The following is a 15,563-nucleotide window of genomic DNA, read 5'->3' as shown; positions in this document are numbered from 1 at the left end:
TTCTTTTGCTCTCCCTTCTTTTTTCTGATTACTGTGGTACTTTTGGCGTGTTTGGTAGAGCTTCACGCAACTCTAGATCCTAGATTTTTTCAGCCAAACAGTTTTAGATCCAGAAACTCCACCACAGATCTGCTCCACGAAAATGGTGGATCTATGGATCGATGGATTTGGTGGAGTTGGAAGAAATTACCCACCACTGCCACTTGTTAGTGGAAAATGACCGGTTCGTTCTATTTCTTCGTAGCTTTCTTCTTCTATGTGCGAAATGCCGCCGTCCTTCCTCTACTAGCGCCGTTATCCTTCTCTGCTCGCGCCGCCGTGGCCCCACCCCGACCGCCCACTGAAGCCCCGCTCGCATGGCTGGCCGGCGCCCTGATGCAGTGCCCTGGCGAGGCCGCACCCGGCCGCCAGCGCGTGCGAGGCTGCCTGGCCGCCGGCGAGGCCGTACCTCAACCGTGTGTGTAAGGCCGCACTCGTCGCGCTGCAGCAATCGGCGTTGTGAGGAAGAAGACATTTTTTCTTTTTTTATTCTGATGCATGAGCCCAAATTGCCAGTGAGATAAGACAAGAGTGGAGCTATACCAAACGCTTTTTGAGATCTCATATCAACGGTGGAGCAGCTATATGGTGGAGCTAGCTGGATCTATAGACCTGAAGTTATTTTTTCAGAACTAGAGCTCTGCTAAACAGGCCTTTTTAACCCAGCGATGAGAGTAAACATGGTGGATTATGGCCAATTGCAAAAACAATATGTGTGCTTTCCTTCACGCACACCTGAACAGTAGGGAATCTAGTATTATTTACTGCTGATGCTTTGAAGCTATTCCTTTCTTTCATCGAGTCTCAAGTCTCAACTGATTTGTACTTTGTCACCTTTGCTTGCCCAAGTGACTCACTCAAGCATCTAGCTTGCTCGATCTAATGATTCCTTTTGTTTCTCTACATGTCGTTCTAGTGCTTCCGGCCCCATATAAGACTGACGCAAGGGGCAAAATGCCTTCCCTGCCCAACTCGTACTTGGTATTGTCGGTGCTTCTTGCCTCGTCCTGACAACCGGACACAGGCGACCGGATCATCTCCGATCCTTCTGCCGCCGTTAACTGGCATACTCGAAAGCAGGTATTGTCGATTTATGAATTTCTTTAACTCTTACTTCATGCTATATGGATAATAACTACTACCCCGGTTCCGTGTTCCAAATTATAAATTATTTTGACTTTTTTTAGTTTTTCTATGCATATAGACATAACATATGTCTAGATATATAGCAAAGTCAACAAAGTTAGAAAATAAAATTTACCTGCAACTTAGGACGGTGTATAAAATATGACTTTGTAGTATATGCGTATTTAATTATTCATATGAGGTAAGGGGGGCCATATAAACCCATTCACATTAATGCCATGGCCTAGCGTTTACACGACTGACTAGAATCTCGGCAAATATAAATGGATACTTCCCACATGGATGGAATTTGTTGTAAACTTTCTCCCATTCTTTCATTTGTGCTAGCATATAAACGCCAGTTCTTTACATATATTTATTTATTTAATATGTTGTCCTCTGACCCTCCCAAATATATAGTTATTGCTCAACAATTTTACATGTATCCTAAGTTTAAAAGATTTGGTTGCACACACCACTTACTTGTTTACTTTACCGAGTATAGTAGCAGCGAAAATTGAAATTCATATCCTGCTTCCAATTCTAAAATGCGAATGCAGGTCAAGATGACTCCGGCCGAGAAAGTCAGAGTGAACGTTGCCATGAACCCTCCTATCCTTCTGGTAGACTACTCACGCGAATTGACACTAAATGGGACGGCAGTGGTGCGCGTCGAAGCACCCTCATCAACGAAGAGCCAAGCCCCGATCGACCTGGTCACGCTCATCAACATTAGCCACAGCATGAGCTGGCCGGCGGCATCATCTCCAACAGATGAGACGCCATCAACAAGCAGGCTGGATCTGCTGAAAAATGCCATGAAATTCGTGATGAGGCAGCTCGACGACGATGACCGCCTTGCCGTCGTAGCATTCAACGATCAGGTCGTCAAAGACCATACCACCGGCATTCTGGAAATGTCCGGCGGTGGTCGGATGGCCATGGAAAGAAAGGTGGATGGGCTCGTGGCTAAGGGTGACGACGGTACTGCTTTCAAACCAAGCTTGGAGTATGCTGTGAAGGTTTGTGGCGAACGAACTAATAACTTCACTTCTTTTCAAAAATACTTCAATTTGAATTTCAGATCCTTTACTGGTTTAACTTATATGTGTATTTACCAAAGATTGAAATACTAGCTCATGTGTTATTACAGCTCCTGGATGACCGAGCGGATAAGAAGCGTGTAGGGTTCATCGTGCTCATCTCCGATGGTGTAGACAAGCAAGTCAAGTGGAGCGACGAGAGCATCGCCCCCACCGACCCCGTCCGAGCCGTCCTCCGGAAGTACCCAGTCCACACCTTGGGTTTGTGCCACGCTCACGACCCAAAGGCGCTGCACTACATCGCCAAGATTTCCTACGGGACCTACTCCTCCATCGCCGACTACGGCGAGATCATGGAGGCGTTGGCCGTCTGCTTAGCCGGGTTCAAGACCGCCGTCGCCGTCGACGCCTGCGTCGACATCAGGTCAAGCAGCTTGCAGATAACGAGGATCGACGCCGGAGGCCACACGCTCCGGGGCCCATCCGGAGGCGTCTTGATCGGCACGCTCTACGCCGGCGAGGTGAAGGACCTCGTCGTCCACTTCTCCTACCGTACCGGCAGTTGGCCGCGAGGCTACTACACGACGTTGAACGGGATCACTGCCGGTGTCACGTACAAGGATGTGCCCGGCGGCACCGGCAGGCCGTCGACCTCCATTACCGACACTTGCTCGGCGTCGCTCCCGGTCCACGCCGCCGACAGCCAAACGCCGCCGGCGAACCCATGCCCTCCCCACCCGGTGGCCCTGCAGCAGATGGTCCGGTCCAAGGTGGCGGACCTGCTCACGGGCGTCCTCAAGGAGTTCCAGGTCCTGAAGGAGGAGGCCGGCGGCGCCGTCCACGGGAAGGGCGGCGACGACCCTGTCTTGCAGGCCGTCGCGGCGAGCTCGCTGCAGAGGAAGTGGGAGGAGTTCAAGAAGTCCGACGAGTCGTGGAAAGAAGCCCCGAGGAACTTCCTTGACTTGGGAGGCGTCGACAGGGACGTCGACTCGATGGTGGGCGTCCTGAAGCAGGGATCGGGTGTTGGATGCGTCTACTCGTGGCTGTCGAGCTCCCAGATGCAGCGCGCGACGGCGGCGACAGGATTGCCGGCAGCCGGCCGGTTCCGCACGCCGGCGATGGCCGCCATGGTGCGGGAAGCCCACAGGCAGATGGCCGAGGAAGCGTCTGCCCAGGACGCCGGGACGTCGGTGGTCGTCGGCAAGCGCGCCGTCGAGCTCCTGGACGGGATCAACAAGCGATTCGAGCTCTGGTGCAAGCTGGACCACGACCTGCCGTCGTCGGGCCAGGAAGAAGGCGACCTCGCCGCCGGCGGCATGCGGGAGGACATCAACCGGGCGAGGCAGCATCACATATACCTGGTACGTGGTTGCTGTCCAGCATGGATCTAGGAATTCGTTTTTTTCCCTTTTTTTTGGAATTCGAATTCGTTATTAAGGTCCCATTCTGTTGGTCTTGGATGCAGGCTGCGGATCACGCGATCAAGCAATGGCGGAGCTTCCTTGAATCCATGGAGAAGACGCATGGCCATGGGACGGACAAGTAGGCGCATGATGCACCAACGGGCAGCCACCAGAAGCGCAAGAATGCAGTGAGTGCCGTTGTGTTGATGTACAGCCGACACACCATGAATAAATGAGCGAGAGGCCCTGACACGGGTGCCTCTCACTCCCTCCGATCCTGTGAGCACCGTCGTCGTCCTCCTCATCGCCACTTCTCATTTGATTTCCCGTGTGTTATCCCCCTCCATTTCTTTCTTCTATGGCGTATTTTTGGTTTGTTATACAAAAAGTTTGAGCAACAATTTTCCGCAGGCGTCAACTAATAGAGTAATTGTTGGTCAAGGTCTTGTACTAATGAAACAAAATATATCTTACTATGTTTTTGAAATAGAGGAAGTAGGTGATTGCTGTTTTATAATAGAATATAAGCTGCACGGCATCTCATTTAATAAAAACCATATGTATGTGTCGGTGAACTCTCTTGTATGGTGTGATATGTTATGAACTCTATATTGCACGATGCGTTATGAATTATTAATGCCACACTCCACACAGTGGAAGTAACAACAAGTGCCAAACATCAAAGAACCATGGCAAATGATTGCGATTGTCAGTTGTGCGACCGTGTCGATATCCCAGTCCAACCAGTTGGATGTTGTTGTTGAGTTGAGTGGTGTTGCGGTGTTGATAGTTGGTAAAGTTGTTTGAGTCCTTTAGTTGTAGGTAGCATAGTTGTAGGTATGTCTGATTTTTGGGCCCAGCTTCCTTTATAAATTGGGTAAATTCTGTTCTTCTTATTAATACACGCCAGACACCAAAAATGTTCTGGATCTTTAAAAAAAACTGGAATTTTGAATAAAGATTTAAGACTGGATCAGTATATCACCAAGATCATATAGCAAGGTAGGTCTTTGACCTCAGAAAAGCACGAAAGCAAAGTGGAACAGAGACTATAAAGAAGTGAAAGAAAACAAGCTCACTGTGCTTACGTGGCTTCCATCGGATGCTTGATCTTAGCACCGGAAGCTCGACTCAGCAGTAGAAAAATCTAAAGAGCACCGGATGCTAAGTTGCATGCACAGAGATGTGCTAAGCAAATAAATACTGATTTGTTTTCTAAAAAAACAAATACTGATTTGTAAACAGCTATAAGTTCTGCTAAAAAAAACAGGTTCAGCTTGTAAGCAAAAAACTGGAGAGCAAAATAGACTTCTTATTTTCTATCACAATGTGTAAAGAGTAGGACAAGAAGACATCACGTCAACATCCGACAAGCGTTTATGCCGTCAAGCCAACGGCACCAAGTAACATATACTCCATTCCCGACGGCAACTGGTAGCCCATCCACAGCTGGCTGCCTTCCAGTTCCACAGCCCCAGATTACATCACTGAGACATCTTTGCCATTCAGGTTATCAGGTACGCAGGAAATGTAATGGCCTGAGCAGTTCAGTCTTCCAGCAACCCACCCGAAACAGCACGAGTTTCAACCGGAAAACCATTCCATTCACTACTATATAGGAGCAATCTTTACAGGGCAGCATCGACAGGCAACAAACATGTCAAGAAGTCAAGGCATCTGAACCCCCAAAACCAAAGAGATGATATAGGGTTGTCATGCATGGATATGACTTTTCGATTAATGGTACAAAGAACAGTTAGCTAGCATAAGAATGGTACATATCATACGAATATGGTATACATCAGCTACCTTTACAGTACTTTAGTTGCAGTTGGTGTTATGCGGCCTCAGGAGCCTGAGTCCAGTCCCCTCACATGAAATCCATGGAGTCGCTCAGGGACTGGCCACCACCGTTTGAAGAGTTTCGGTGGTGGTGATGCTGGCCCTGGTGACCGCCGAAGTATTGCATCTGCTGCGGTTGTGAGAAATAGGATGCCATCTGCTGCTGCTGCTGCTGCTGTGGTAGTCCTCCGTTGAAGGGGTTTCCGTTCATGTTAGGGACTTGCCCTGCGGCTATCTTAAGCCGCTGCACTTCTTCTCTCAGGGCGTCATTCAGAGCTGTGCCAAACACAATAGGGGTTTCAACAGGTTGTTTGATAGTCAAGGTCAACTGATATCACTGATTGGTTGATATCAGTTGTCTTGTAATGTTCTTGAAACAGGAAAAAGTCAGTCTCCCTCTGGGCCTCTATGACAGTAGCTTAAGAGCTTCACAAAGAAGAGTAGGACATACCATCTCGAAGTTTAGCTTGTTCTTCCATGGCCTGCAACCGGAGTTTGAGCTCCCTGTTCTCAGTGGTTAAACCAGAGGTATCCCTCTGCATTCAGCAGAATAAAGAAAACAATATTAGAATGTTCTGAACCACATACACTAAGGGCAAAAAAAAAATTGGATAAGGAAACGCCAAAGTAAAACAAAGAAACGCACTAGCTACAGGCCTGGAGATCAGCCACACACTGTTCTCTGCATGATCACCAATGGAACGATAATTTAAAATCGCGCCCAATCAGAAAATACCAAAATAGCATAAAAAGATAGTCTTAGTGGCCAACAAATTTTAGATCTGGTTTAACTTTTCAGAACATCGTTTTGTTTTCAATCTTTTTCCTGCTAAAATAAACTTTCCAGAACTGGCCAATTTTTTTGGAGAAAGACAAATGTAGGATTACTATCCATGACCACCAAAACCAAAGCTTCGGCCTAACACCAACCCCATTTGATTCCACATCTCCAATCAATTCAGCTTTCAGACAGAGCATCTGTTTGTGACATGACCCCCTATCAAGTACAGAGGCATCTCCATTATAACCCTACTTTTAGGTGCAATAAATCCTTCAGTAGTCACATCAACTAAACAATCCTTGCAGAGATTATTAAATAGAAAGTTCAAAAATCATTGCAACGCATCTACTGCCATTGTCGCTTGGCTGCAGATAACATGGCAATAAATTCACATGTCCACTAGAATGTCATTCACAATCCATATAGGACCATAATTCAAGATGCAACTGCACTTGCATGGATCAGCTTCTGCTCCAGATCATGCAGCAAAAAGTAGAAGTTTCCTCTCAACTCAATGACCTTTTGGTCTCAACTCTCAAATATTCACTCCAGCCTTCATGCAACATAATTTGCAAGCACCAATGATTATACAGCCTAGAGCCCTGGACAAGGTATCTGCATCCATGAGGACCATACAAGATGAAAGGAAAACTAGTATCCATAATGTAATAGAGGATATCTGAAGCCAGATATACTCAATCATCACTTACTAGTATACCTAGTACAATATATACCTCTGGAGAAATACTTCAATCCATAATTTTTTTCAGTAGACTATCACAAAATAGTGTACCGAGTTATCAATCTTGAAGAGTACTAGCTTACATAATCTAATTCATTATGTGCAAGAAATTTGCAAACGAAGACAACTTGAGGGTAATATTTTCTGCTAATAGCCAATCATGATGGTTTCAGCAAAGACAGAACATAACTTGGGTGGATGTATCCTAAAAATTGTTCATCTAAACTAGAAAGGTAAGACAGACAAATGCAAGGCTATAAATATTGAGTTTTGAAGAAATTAAATTTACGTCTAAAAAAATAACAAGTAACTAAAAAGAAAACTAAATTCAAACGAATGACACGACAATCAGTGATACCAAAATGCACTAATAGCAACTCAAAACTTGGAAAGAACTTTCAAAATCCCCAAGTTCAAATATCCATAGAATGCCTAGTTTGGTTGATACCTTATAGTTTACAAATGCTTAAATAACAGAATGTCTAAAGTTCATGTGGCATAGGAAAATTTTATCCATGAACCAGCAATGAGAATTCTTATTAATCCTAATAATTAGGATGTAGTTCGATTTCAAGAAAATCCTCACAAAACATAAAAAACTCTAGTAATGAGAAGGCATGAGCCATGTTACTTGAGTGAAATGGATAAAACCAGAAATAGTGAACTATTATTGTGACCAATCATGAGGAGAGGATGTGATTGAAGGCAACTGTTTGTTTTCTCTAGTTGATTATATCATGCCACAGGGTTTGAGTCAGCTATGTCCGTTGCCACACTTGTCCAGCACAGCAGGAAAACAAAGAATTCCAAGCGATCGTATAAAATAATAGCTTATCTGTGGTGCTTGTAGCACGAGACAAGCTCCAGTCAAATAATTAGGGCTGGCTGAAGCAATCATACGTTTCGTACGCACCAACCACAAGCTGATATTTTTCTTTTCTGAGGGTAACCCGGATTCCAGAGCTGGGATGGACAGTGGAAGATATTATTGTAGCATAACCGGTCAAAGGAGCCGAGCATCATTCCTTACCTGAAGAAGCGTGAGCTGTGCTGAGAGCGTGGTGGCCTCCGTCTGCAGCGTCTGAACCTTCCTCTCCAGCTCACTTGTGTACTTGATCTTCCTCTCCTTGGACCTCGCCGCCGACTGCCGGTTCGCCAGGATCCTACACACACGGGAACACCACGGAGCCGCAATTTTAACCACAAATTACACCTCAATTCGAGACTTGCAAACTCTAAAGCACGACAAGTATACGAATCTCGAAACCAGGATTTATTTAATAACGAAGCACAGGACAAGATAACACCCTAGAAATCGATTGAGCTTCTCGAGCACCGGTAAATCAGCGGAGACAGCTCACCTCTTTGCGCGCTTGGGGTCGAGGAGCGCGAGCTCGGCGAGCTTCTCGGCGGGGACGGCCTTCTTGGCGTAGTCCGGGAGCACGCCCGGGGGCGCGGACTCGCCCTCGAACGGCGAGGTGGCCCCGTCCATGGAGCCGCTCCTCTTGTGCCCCGCGACGCCGCCTCCTCCCCCTCCGCCCTGCAGCGAGAGGCCGTCGAAGAAGGCGGCGTCGAGGGAGAGGCTCCGCATGTGCGCCCCGCTCGGCGGCCTCTGCGCCGACGACGCCTGCGCCGCCTGCTGCTGCAGCGACTGGGCCGGCGGCGGGGGCTGTGGCTGGGGCGTAGGGTCGGAGGCCGCGGGGGAGTCGTCGGAGAGCGAGGGGAAGTCGATGTCGGAGAAGCCGAAGTCGGCGTCCGGGTCCAGCAGGAGGTCCGCGTCGGGGAGCCGGATGACCGTCTCCGAGTGCGCCCGCCGGTGGTGCCCCCGCGCGGGGAGGCCGCCGCCGCCCCCGCCGCCGAAGACGGAGGAGGAGGACGGCGCCGGAGGGGGGAGGCGCGCGTCCATGGTCGGTCGGCCGGTCGGTCTGTCGGTCAGCGGCGGTCAACGCCGGCGCGGGGGAGGCGGTTGCGGTGGCGCGCGGCGTGGGGAGTGGGGAGTGGGGAGGTCAGGCGGGGGCGTGTTGCTCGGAGCAGGAGGGGGGGATGCCGGGAGGGATGGGTTGGGTAGGTGCGCGTCGAGCCGTCGCGGTCGCGCGGTGGGAGGAGGGTGTAGTGCAGGCCTGCAGGGGCAGACTCGGAAGCGGCGGGGGCGGCGCGGCTCACCGCCGCGTGGACCGGGCGCACGAGCCCGACCAGCGCGCACGAATCACGGGGCGAGGTTCAGCGGAGGGTGGTTGTTGCGGGTGTATGCGGAGGGTGCAGGGAGAGCGGTGGAGCACGCGGCGGTGGAAATGGGGCGATCACTCCCCGGGGAGGGGTGAAACGGTAACTTCCCGCGCGTGGAAGAAGCTGCTCGCTGTGGGCCGCGCCGGGTCCGGGTCGCCGGTGCTCGGAGGTGGGCCTTCTCTCCGAATGACGGGTGGGGTCGGACGAGCAGGACCCGGTAGTCGGTGACTGTTGGAGGATCCGCTTTGCGTTACGAGGGTGCGTCTTGCGGCTGCGGCTGGCTTTTGCCGGTTGCTGCGGGAGCCGGTGGGGCCCACGGGCGCCCGCAGCAGGTGTCGCACGGCGCCGAAAGCCACAGGCAGCACGCGCACGTGTCAGCTGGGACTTGAGAGCCCGAGACGACCGCGTCTGTGACACTGAGGACCCGATCGAGTTCGTTACGATTTTACGAGATAGAGTACACATCATACGGACTACGGATGATCTCGATCCTTTAAAATCGTACCAACTTTTATGCCTTTGAGAGATTATGGTGTTTGTTTTTTAGTCCGGATTAATTACGAGTATTAAATATAGATTAATTATAAAATTAATTGTACAGATGGAGGTTAATTTACTAGACAAATCTCCTAATTAGTCCATGATTTGATAATGTGATGCTATAGTCAACATGTGCTATGATGGATTAATTAGACTTAATAGATTTGTCTCGTGAATTAGTCTTCATGTGTGTAATTAGTTTTATAATTAGCTCATGTTTAGTCCTCCTAATTAGCCTCCGAATATTCGATGTGACACGGATTAGACTTTAGCTCAAGGATCCAAACACTCCTTAAGATTTTGACGACAGTTTATGCTTGCATCGCATGTTTCATCCTAACAAACCTGGCGTATATCCTCCTCTCACGAGAAGTATATTGGTATCGTCTAATACGTGGCCTCATATATTGACACATAATTTTGAGACGACTCAACAAACAACCTGTACAATAAATTGTCTTATAAGTTATCTGGTAAATCTATATAATTCTTTAATTTGCGTATATGAAAAAAATACTATAACAGTATAATAACTCATAGTATTAAAATTTAGCTCTAGGAGGTTGTTCCATATCATCAAAAATTATACATGCCACAGCATGAGATGACTTGTAGCAACTTATTTGCTTGCTCTGCCGCAGGTAAGGTGAGCATCTTTTTCGTGCCGTAACATCATGTTTCATCATCCCAGCATCATGTCATTATTAACATATCATCAGCTGCGAGTAGAATTTTGTCGGTACAAGAATCTTTATTATCTGCCTCACTGCCTGCTGTGCACTAAACTTTAGGTTCGACACGCCACCCGATACAAAGGGTGCTAGTGACGCTAATCGCCCTGTCCATCTATCAAGCAAAAAAAAAAATCAGGTCTTGCATTTCCATGAGAAATCATATGGCAACCTTTTTCCACGGGTCGCGTCAGGAGCTCTTGACTCTCGAGTCTGTTCGTTTGGATCTTAGAGGAGAAAAGAGTGGAACCTTTTTTGTAACAAGACAAGGTGCTAGTGATTCCTCGGCCTCAAAAAGATGCTCGCACTCCATCCATCCATCCATACATGCATACTACAGAGTCAACATCCTGTGGATACTGGAAGACAGCGTTCGGTAACAGTGATTTGGATGCCTTTATCCACACATACCGGTCAGAAGGTTGATTTGAATACAGTATAATCCGTAAAGAGCACTGTAACTTTTGCGGTGACAGTGCCATCTGTGGCGAAATAACCGCCAGGTTTATGTAAGCTTGACGTGCAGCTGGGGTTATTGACCGGTCAAATTAAATACTCTGACCCTCAGATTGACCTGGTCGTCAGCCAGTTAACTAGACACGGTCACGTAGCAGTGCGATACACGGTATAGCTGTCTTGTCTACGACGAATTACTGTCAGTCTGCCAACGAGTCAAATGCACAGTGCAGTACGTGCACCGACACGTTCTTCCCAAGTGCCACAGCACGTGCAGAACCGACCATGCCTGCGCCTTCTCTCACAATCGACGCTCCAAGCCCAGGTAGAAATTGAAGAACGCATTAGAGTACAGTCCGGCCCCAAGTCCTGAAACTCGGCCCATTGTGGAAATGCTTGTGCCATGCATGCCACTCCGCACCACTGGTTCCCGCATGCTATTGCTACAGACAAGTACAGAACGCCCTGAGTTCATGATCACCTGAGCAGTTCTGTTCAAATTGGTAACCATGGCCAAACACAAGTGATAAACACCTTTAAATTCGCCACGGCAACGTTGAATCTGTCGCGTGATTTTATTCATGTCAATATGCCATCATGAATGGCTCTTGAGCGGTTACAAATTACCAAACCATCATGAATGACTCACAAATCTCTCGTCCTACTGAAACACAAATTTATTGTTGTCACTCCTGTACTGTTATCTGGAGTAGTTGCAGCTAGCAATCATCCAAGATTGGAGGCCGAGAGCACGCGCATGCGCGTCAGTTCTCGGGTTTCTGCTGCACCGTCGTCGATGGGACGCCATCATTGCCGTGCAAGGACGGCGGGGCAGGCGTCCACGGCTTGCCCGGGTGCGGCCACGGCCACGCCGGGAGAGGCGGCGGGTGGAACGGGAACGGTGGCAACGGCGGCCACTTGCCCCCTGTCCCCGGGTGCGGCCACGCCGGAGTTGGCGGCGGGTGGAACGGGAACGGGGGCAGCGGCGGCCACTTGCCGCCCGGCCCGGGGAACGGCGGCGGGTGGAACGGGGGAAGCGGCGGCCACGGGTTGTGCGGCCACGGCCACGCGGGGGCCGGCGGCGGGTGGAACGGGAATGGAGGCAGCGGGGGCCACTTGCCCCCTGGCCCCGGGTGCGGCCACGGGAAAGGCCACGGCGGGCTCTGGGCGTGCGGTCCATCCGGCCCCGGCGCGGCCGGTGGCTGCCCGTCGTCCGGCGACTCCGCCGGCGGCGCGGGTGGCGAGATGTCCGGCTCCGGCGGAGGAGCGTGGTGGCGCCCGTGGTGCTTGGGCGGCGCCTTCGGGTGATGCTTCTTCGCCTTGGGCGACGGCGCCTTGTCGTGGTCGCCGTGCTTGCTCTTCTTCCCGTGCTGGCCGTGGGAGCCCTTCAACGGCGGCGGCGCGGCGGCGACGGGGGCCGGCTCCGGCGGTTGCAGCGGCGGGGCTGTATCCGCAGCCGGCGGCTCTAGCACCGCCGGCGCCGGGGATTCGAGCATTAAAGGGGCAGACTCCGGCGATGGCATCGGTGGGATTATATCATCCACCGGCGGCGACTCTAGCACCGCCGGCACCGGGGCGGCAGCTTGGCTGCCTTCCGGCGCATCGGCAAAGGAGGAGGAGAGCAGCAGCGACCTCGACGATGCCACGCAGCACGGCGCGAGCAACGCGATGGTGAGCGCCACCACGTATGATACCCTGAGTGCTTCCGCATGCGTGGAGGCTGTTCTTGGCGCCATGTTGGCAGATCACTTGGGTTTTGCATCGTGCATGGCGTGTGGTCATGTGCTTATATAAGCTACAATTTGTGAGCAATGTTCTTGTGTTGGTAGGGGAAAATGAAACTATTCACATGTGGAATTTTGAGATTCAACTGGGTTTGGTATTAGAACATTTTGTAGTGATCTTCCTTTTTACCTGCTCAGCGCTAGATTCAAATGTTTTACATTGGTAATGGGTTGTTGGTGCCCATGATTCCATGAAGGTGACATGCATTATCTGAAAGTTTAGGCAGGGAGTCATGTTTTCAGTTTTCACTGCTCATAGTGGTGGATCTCCATGATATCACTTTGCCAATGCTGCCATCTTGTGTCCAAGAAAGAAATGTTCTTTTGTTTAGCGTGGCCACATATTGTGCCCATGATAGTCATAGAAAACACTAAGTGCCCTTGATTTTCTCGTGTGGTTTTCCTTCGCTAGGTTCCAATAAAACATTCACCATCTCACAAAAATCTTAGTCCATTTTAACTTTTTCATATGGTCCCTCTGCATATTCAACCCGTAGGATTTTATTTGCGAGGCAGTCCATGCTCACTATCATAGTCTAGTGCTGTTCAATCTTCGTATGTAGAGCACAACATATCTCTAATATTTACCTTTGCCGCTATTTCTACTGGACATCATCCATGGTTTTTTCTTATGGTCTGTTTTCTTTTCTCTAAAAGAAAGATAAGAGATTGGCCAAAACTTAAACACATTGACGAAGAGGAGTAATATTCAATTCTGCTGGCTATATTTTACAACCCAGCAATTTCGATAAATATTTCAAGGGAAAGGAGAAATGAGCTAGAAAAGGTTGGGGAAGATTGCACCAAGGAAAAAACTGATCAGAGATTCCAAAGAGTATGAATTTATTACAAAACGCAAATTCAGAGCACATGTGTACTCGTGTCAACTGCAAAGTCAAGCGGGAAGGAGACCGACGACCACTGTTTCTTCAGCAAATATGTGGTCACTGCTTTGGAGTACTGTTTGATGACCAAATTAAGACCATGTTTGGATCCGGTGCTAAAATTTATTGCTCCATCTGATTCTGATTCTCTCTGGGAGCTGATCCTCTGAGAGAAATAATTCTGTAGCTAAAAATAATTCTTTAGCATAAACTCTTAAAATCAGGATGGTGTCAGGGATAGCTCCCCAGTACCCGCAAGGAAGGAAAAAAACGGACTCTTACTAGGATTTCTCTGTAATCCTACTATGACTCATACCATGTAATCCTACTAGGACTCCTATCTTGTAACCGACTAGTAATCCTGCCCCCTGAGTATATAAAGGAGGGTAGGAGTCCCTAGATCGTTAGGCGAAGACCTCATAGAACCACAACAGAGGACCAAATCCTCAAGCCTAAACCAAGGCAAAACAACACCCAAGCGCAGGGTGCGATATACAACATCCTAAACAGGACGTAGGATATTACGCTACATTGGTGGTCCGAACATCTATAAATCCGTGTCTCGTGTCCTCGCTTTTACCGTCAAGTTCCAGGTCCGACAATCCCCCACCAACCAATCTACTACCTCGGGATACCCCTCGGTAGGTTGACGGGTATAAAACACCGACAAATGGAGAATCACTTCACAAAATTAGGAGAAGCTACTTTTTTAAGCTCCCAGCCTTTTCGTTCATTTCAGAGAATCACTTCACAGAATCAGCAGAGAATCACTTCTCTCTGAAAACTGTTTAGCAAAGCTCGTGCTGGATTCAACAAAGAATCAGCTTTGGGAGCTCTGCCAAAAGCACCCTAAGAGAGTTAACCCATGATGATACAAATAGGAGGGTTAAAAATTACCAATCCCAAACTAAATTTTAGTTCATTAGTCCTCCAAACCCAGCTAACAGGGGGCTAATTTGAGACAAGAATGGTAAAAGATCAAAATATTCTCCCACTTAAATCTTATCCTTTAGATGTCTAATTCTAGCCAGCTAAAGTTCTAAATTTTAATTTTAGTCCATCAAATGAACCCTAACATGCACTAGGTGAATGAAAACTTAGGAAATTTGGTAATCGCTCCTCCTGATCCTCTGCCCGATTTTATCCATCCGGTTCTCCTAGTATCTGTATCTGAACATTTACGGAATCCTTATCTTCAAACTTTTAGAAAATCCTTACACGAAGATTGATGCGTATTCCATAAACCTGAATGTATTTTTACAAATCCTTATGATGAAAATTAGGTTCGCAATCCGAGGTGGATGGCTATCGAATCCGTAGACAATTGCCATTTGGTCTCCGGGCCCACCAGCATCCTCACGCTAAACTATCACAGTCAGGGCATGGCCACCGGGCCGATATGTAACTATCACAGTCAGGGCATGGCCAACGGGCCGATAGGAGCATGCGATAGCGTGGCCACGTCGGAGAGAGAAGAGGAGAGAGAAAAAAACGTCGACAGACCCAGCGACACTCGTTAGGCACGCGATTCCACGCCGCGGGCCCCACCCGCATGGTCTCGCGGGATCTTGCTGCAGACTTCGGCGCGGGCGTGCGGCCACTAGCGCGAGGCCGCGAGCGGAGGCGGCGCGCATGGCCGCCGTTGCGGACCCCAGGGCCGCGCCTTGCAGTGGTGGATGTGAACGCGGCGGCGCCGGAACGGGCGACGTGGGTGGGCTCGGTCGCCGTGCGTGGAGGAGGGGCGCGGCTACCAGAGGGCGTCCGTCAAAGCGCGAGGAGCCAAGGAGGAGATGCGCAGCTGCCGGCGGGGGCGAGACGCAGCACTGCCGTCGGTGCGGATGAAAGCGGGGGGTGGCAGCGGCGCGGTGGAGGCGTGGCGCAGCCACCGACGCGAGGTGGAGCACGGCCGCCAGTGCCCCTGGCATTGCGGTAGACACCACATCCTTCACCCCGTGGAAGACGACGAC

The 15,563-nt window shown here is 49.6% G+C and overlaps 3 protein-coding genes across 3 annotated transcripts; 1 reads left to right on the top strand and 2 right to left on the bottom strand.

Moving 5' to 3' along the window:
• The first annotated feature begins 693 nt into the window (after positions 1–693).
• Positions 694–4,240, top strand: LOC117833424 (uncharacterized). The gene is made up of 4 exons (XM_034712900.2): positions 694–1,119; positions 1,725–2,186; positions 2,318–3,568; positions 3,673–4,240. Exons 2-4 carry the CDS (start codon positions 1,731–1,733, stop codon positions 3,751–3,753), a joined length of 1,788 nt encoding a protein of 595 aa, XP_034568791.1. The 5' UTR covers positions 694–1,119; positions 1,725–1,730; the 3' UTR covers positions 3,754–4,240.
• A 952-nt stretch (positions 4,241–5,192) lies between these two features.
• LOC117833425 (transcription factor VIP1) lies at positions 5,193–9,037 on the bottom strand. The gene is made up of 4 exons (XM_034712901.2): positions 8,337–9,037; positions 8,006–8,138; positions 5,904–5,988; positions 5,193–5,728 (listed from the first exon to the last, which is right to left on the bottom strand). Exons 1-4 carry the CDS (start codon positions 8,879–8,881, stop codon positions 5,481–5,483), a joined length of 1,011 nt encoding a protein of 336 aa, XP_034568792.1. The 5' UTR covers positions 8,882–9,037; the 3' UTR covers positions 5,193–5,480.
• A 2,418-nt stretch (positions 9,038–11,455) lies between these two features.
• LOC117834029 (uncharacterized) lies at positions 11,456–13,028 on the bottom strand. The gene has a single exon (XM_034713638.2). The coding sequence runs from the start codon at positions 12,662–12,664 to the stop codon at positions 11,693–11,695; it is 972 nt and encodes a 323-aa protein (XP_034569529.1). The 5' UTR covers positions 12,665–13,028; the 3' UTR covers positions 11,456–11,692.
• Positions 13,029–15,563: the final 2,535 nt, after the last annotated feature.

Source organism: Setaria viridis, chromosome 8, assembly GCF_005286985.2.
Source record: "Setaria viridis chromosome 8, Setaria_viridis_v4.0, whole genome shotgun sequence".
Lineage (NCBI taxonomy): Eukaryota > Viridiplantae > Streptophyta > Magnoliopsida > Poales > Poaceae > Setaria > Setaria viridis.
The sequence above is the reverse complement of the archived record's forward strand: the minus strand, read 5'-3'. Positions and strand labels throughout refer to the sequence as shown.

Coding starts and splice junctions, on each gene's coding strand:
- LOC117833424 (XM_034712900.2), top strand. CDS start 1,731: ATGACTCCGGCCGAGAAAGTCAGAGTGAACGTTGCCATGAACCCTCCT. Junction 2,187..2,317: donor GCTTGGAGTATGCTGTGAAG/GTTTGTGGCGAA, acceptor GTGTTATTACAG/CTCCTGGATGACCGAGCGGA. Junction 3,569..3,672: donor GGCAGCATCACATATACCTG/GTACGTGGTTGC, acceptor TCTTGGATGCAG/GCTGCGGATCACGCGATCAA.
- LOC117833425 (XM_034712901.2), bottom strand. CDS start 8,881: ATGGACGCGCGCCTCCCCCCTCCGGCGCCGTCCTCCTCCTCCGTCTTC. Junction 8,139..8,336: donor GACCCCAAGCGCGCAAAGAG/GTGAGCTGTCTC, acceptor CCGTGTGTGTAG/GATCCTGGCGAACCGGCAGT. Junction 5,989..8,005: donor CACAGCTCACGCTTCTTCAG/GTAAGGAATGAT, acceptor TGCTGAATGCAG/AGGGATACCTCTGGTTTAAC.
- LOC117834029 (XM_034713638.2), bottom strand. CDS start 12,664: ATGGCGCCAAGAACAGCCTCCACGCATGCGGAAGCACTCAGGGTATCA.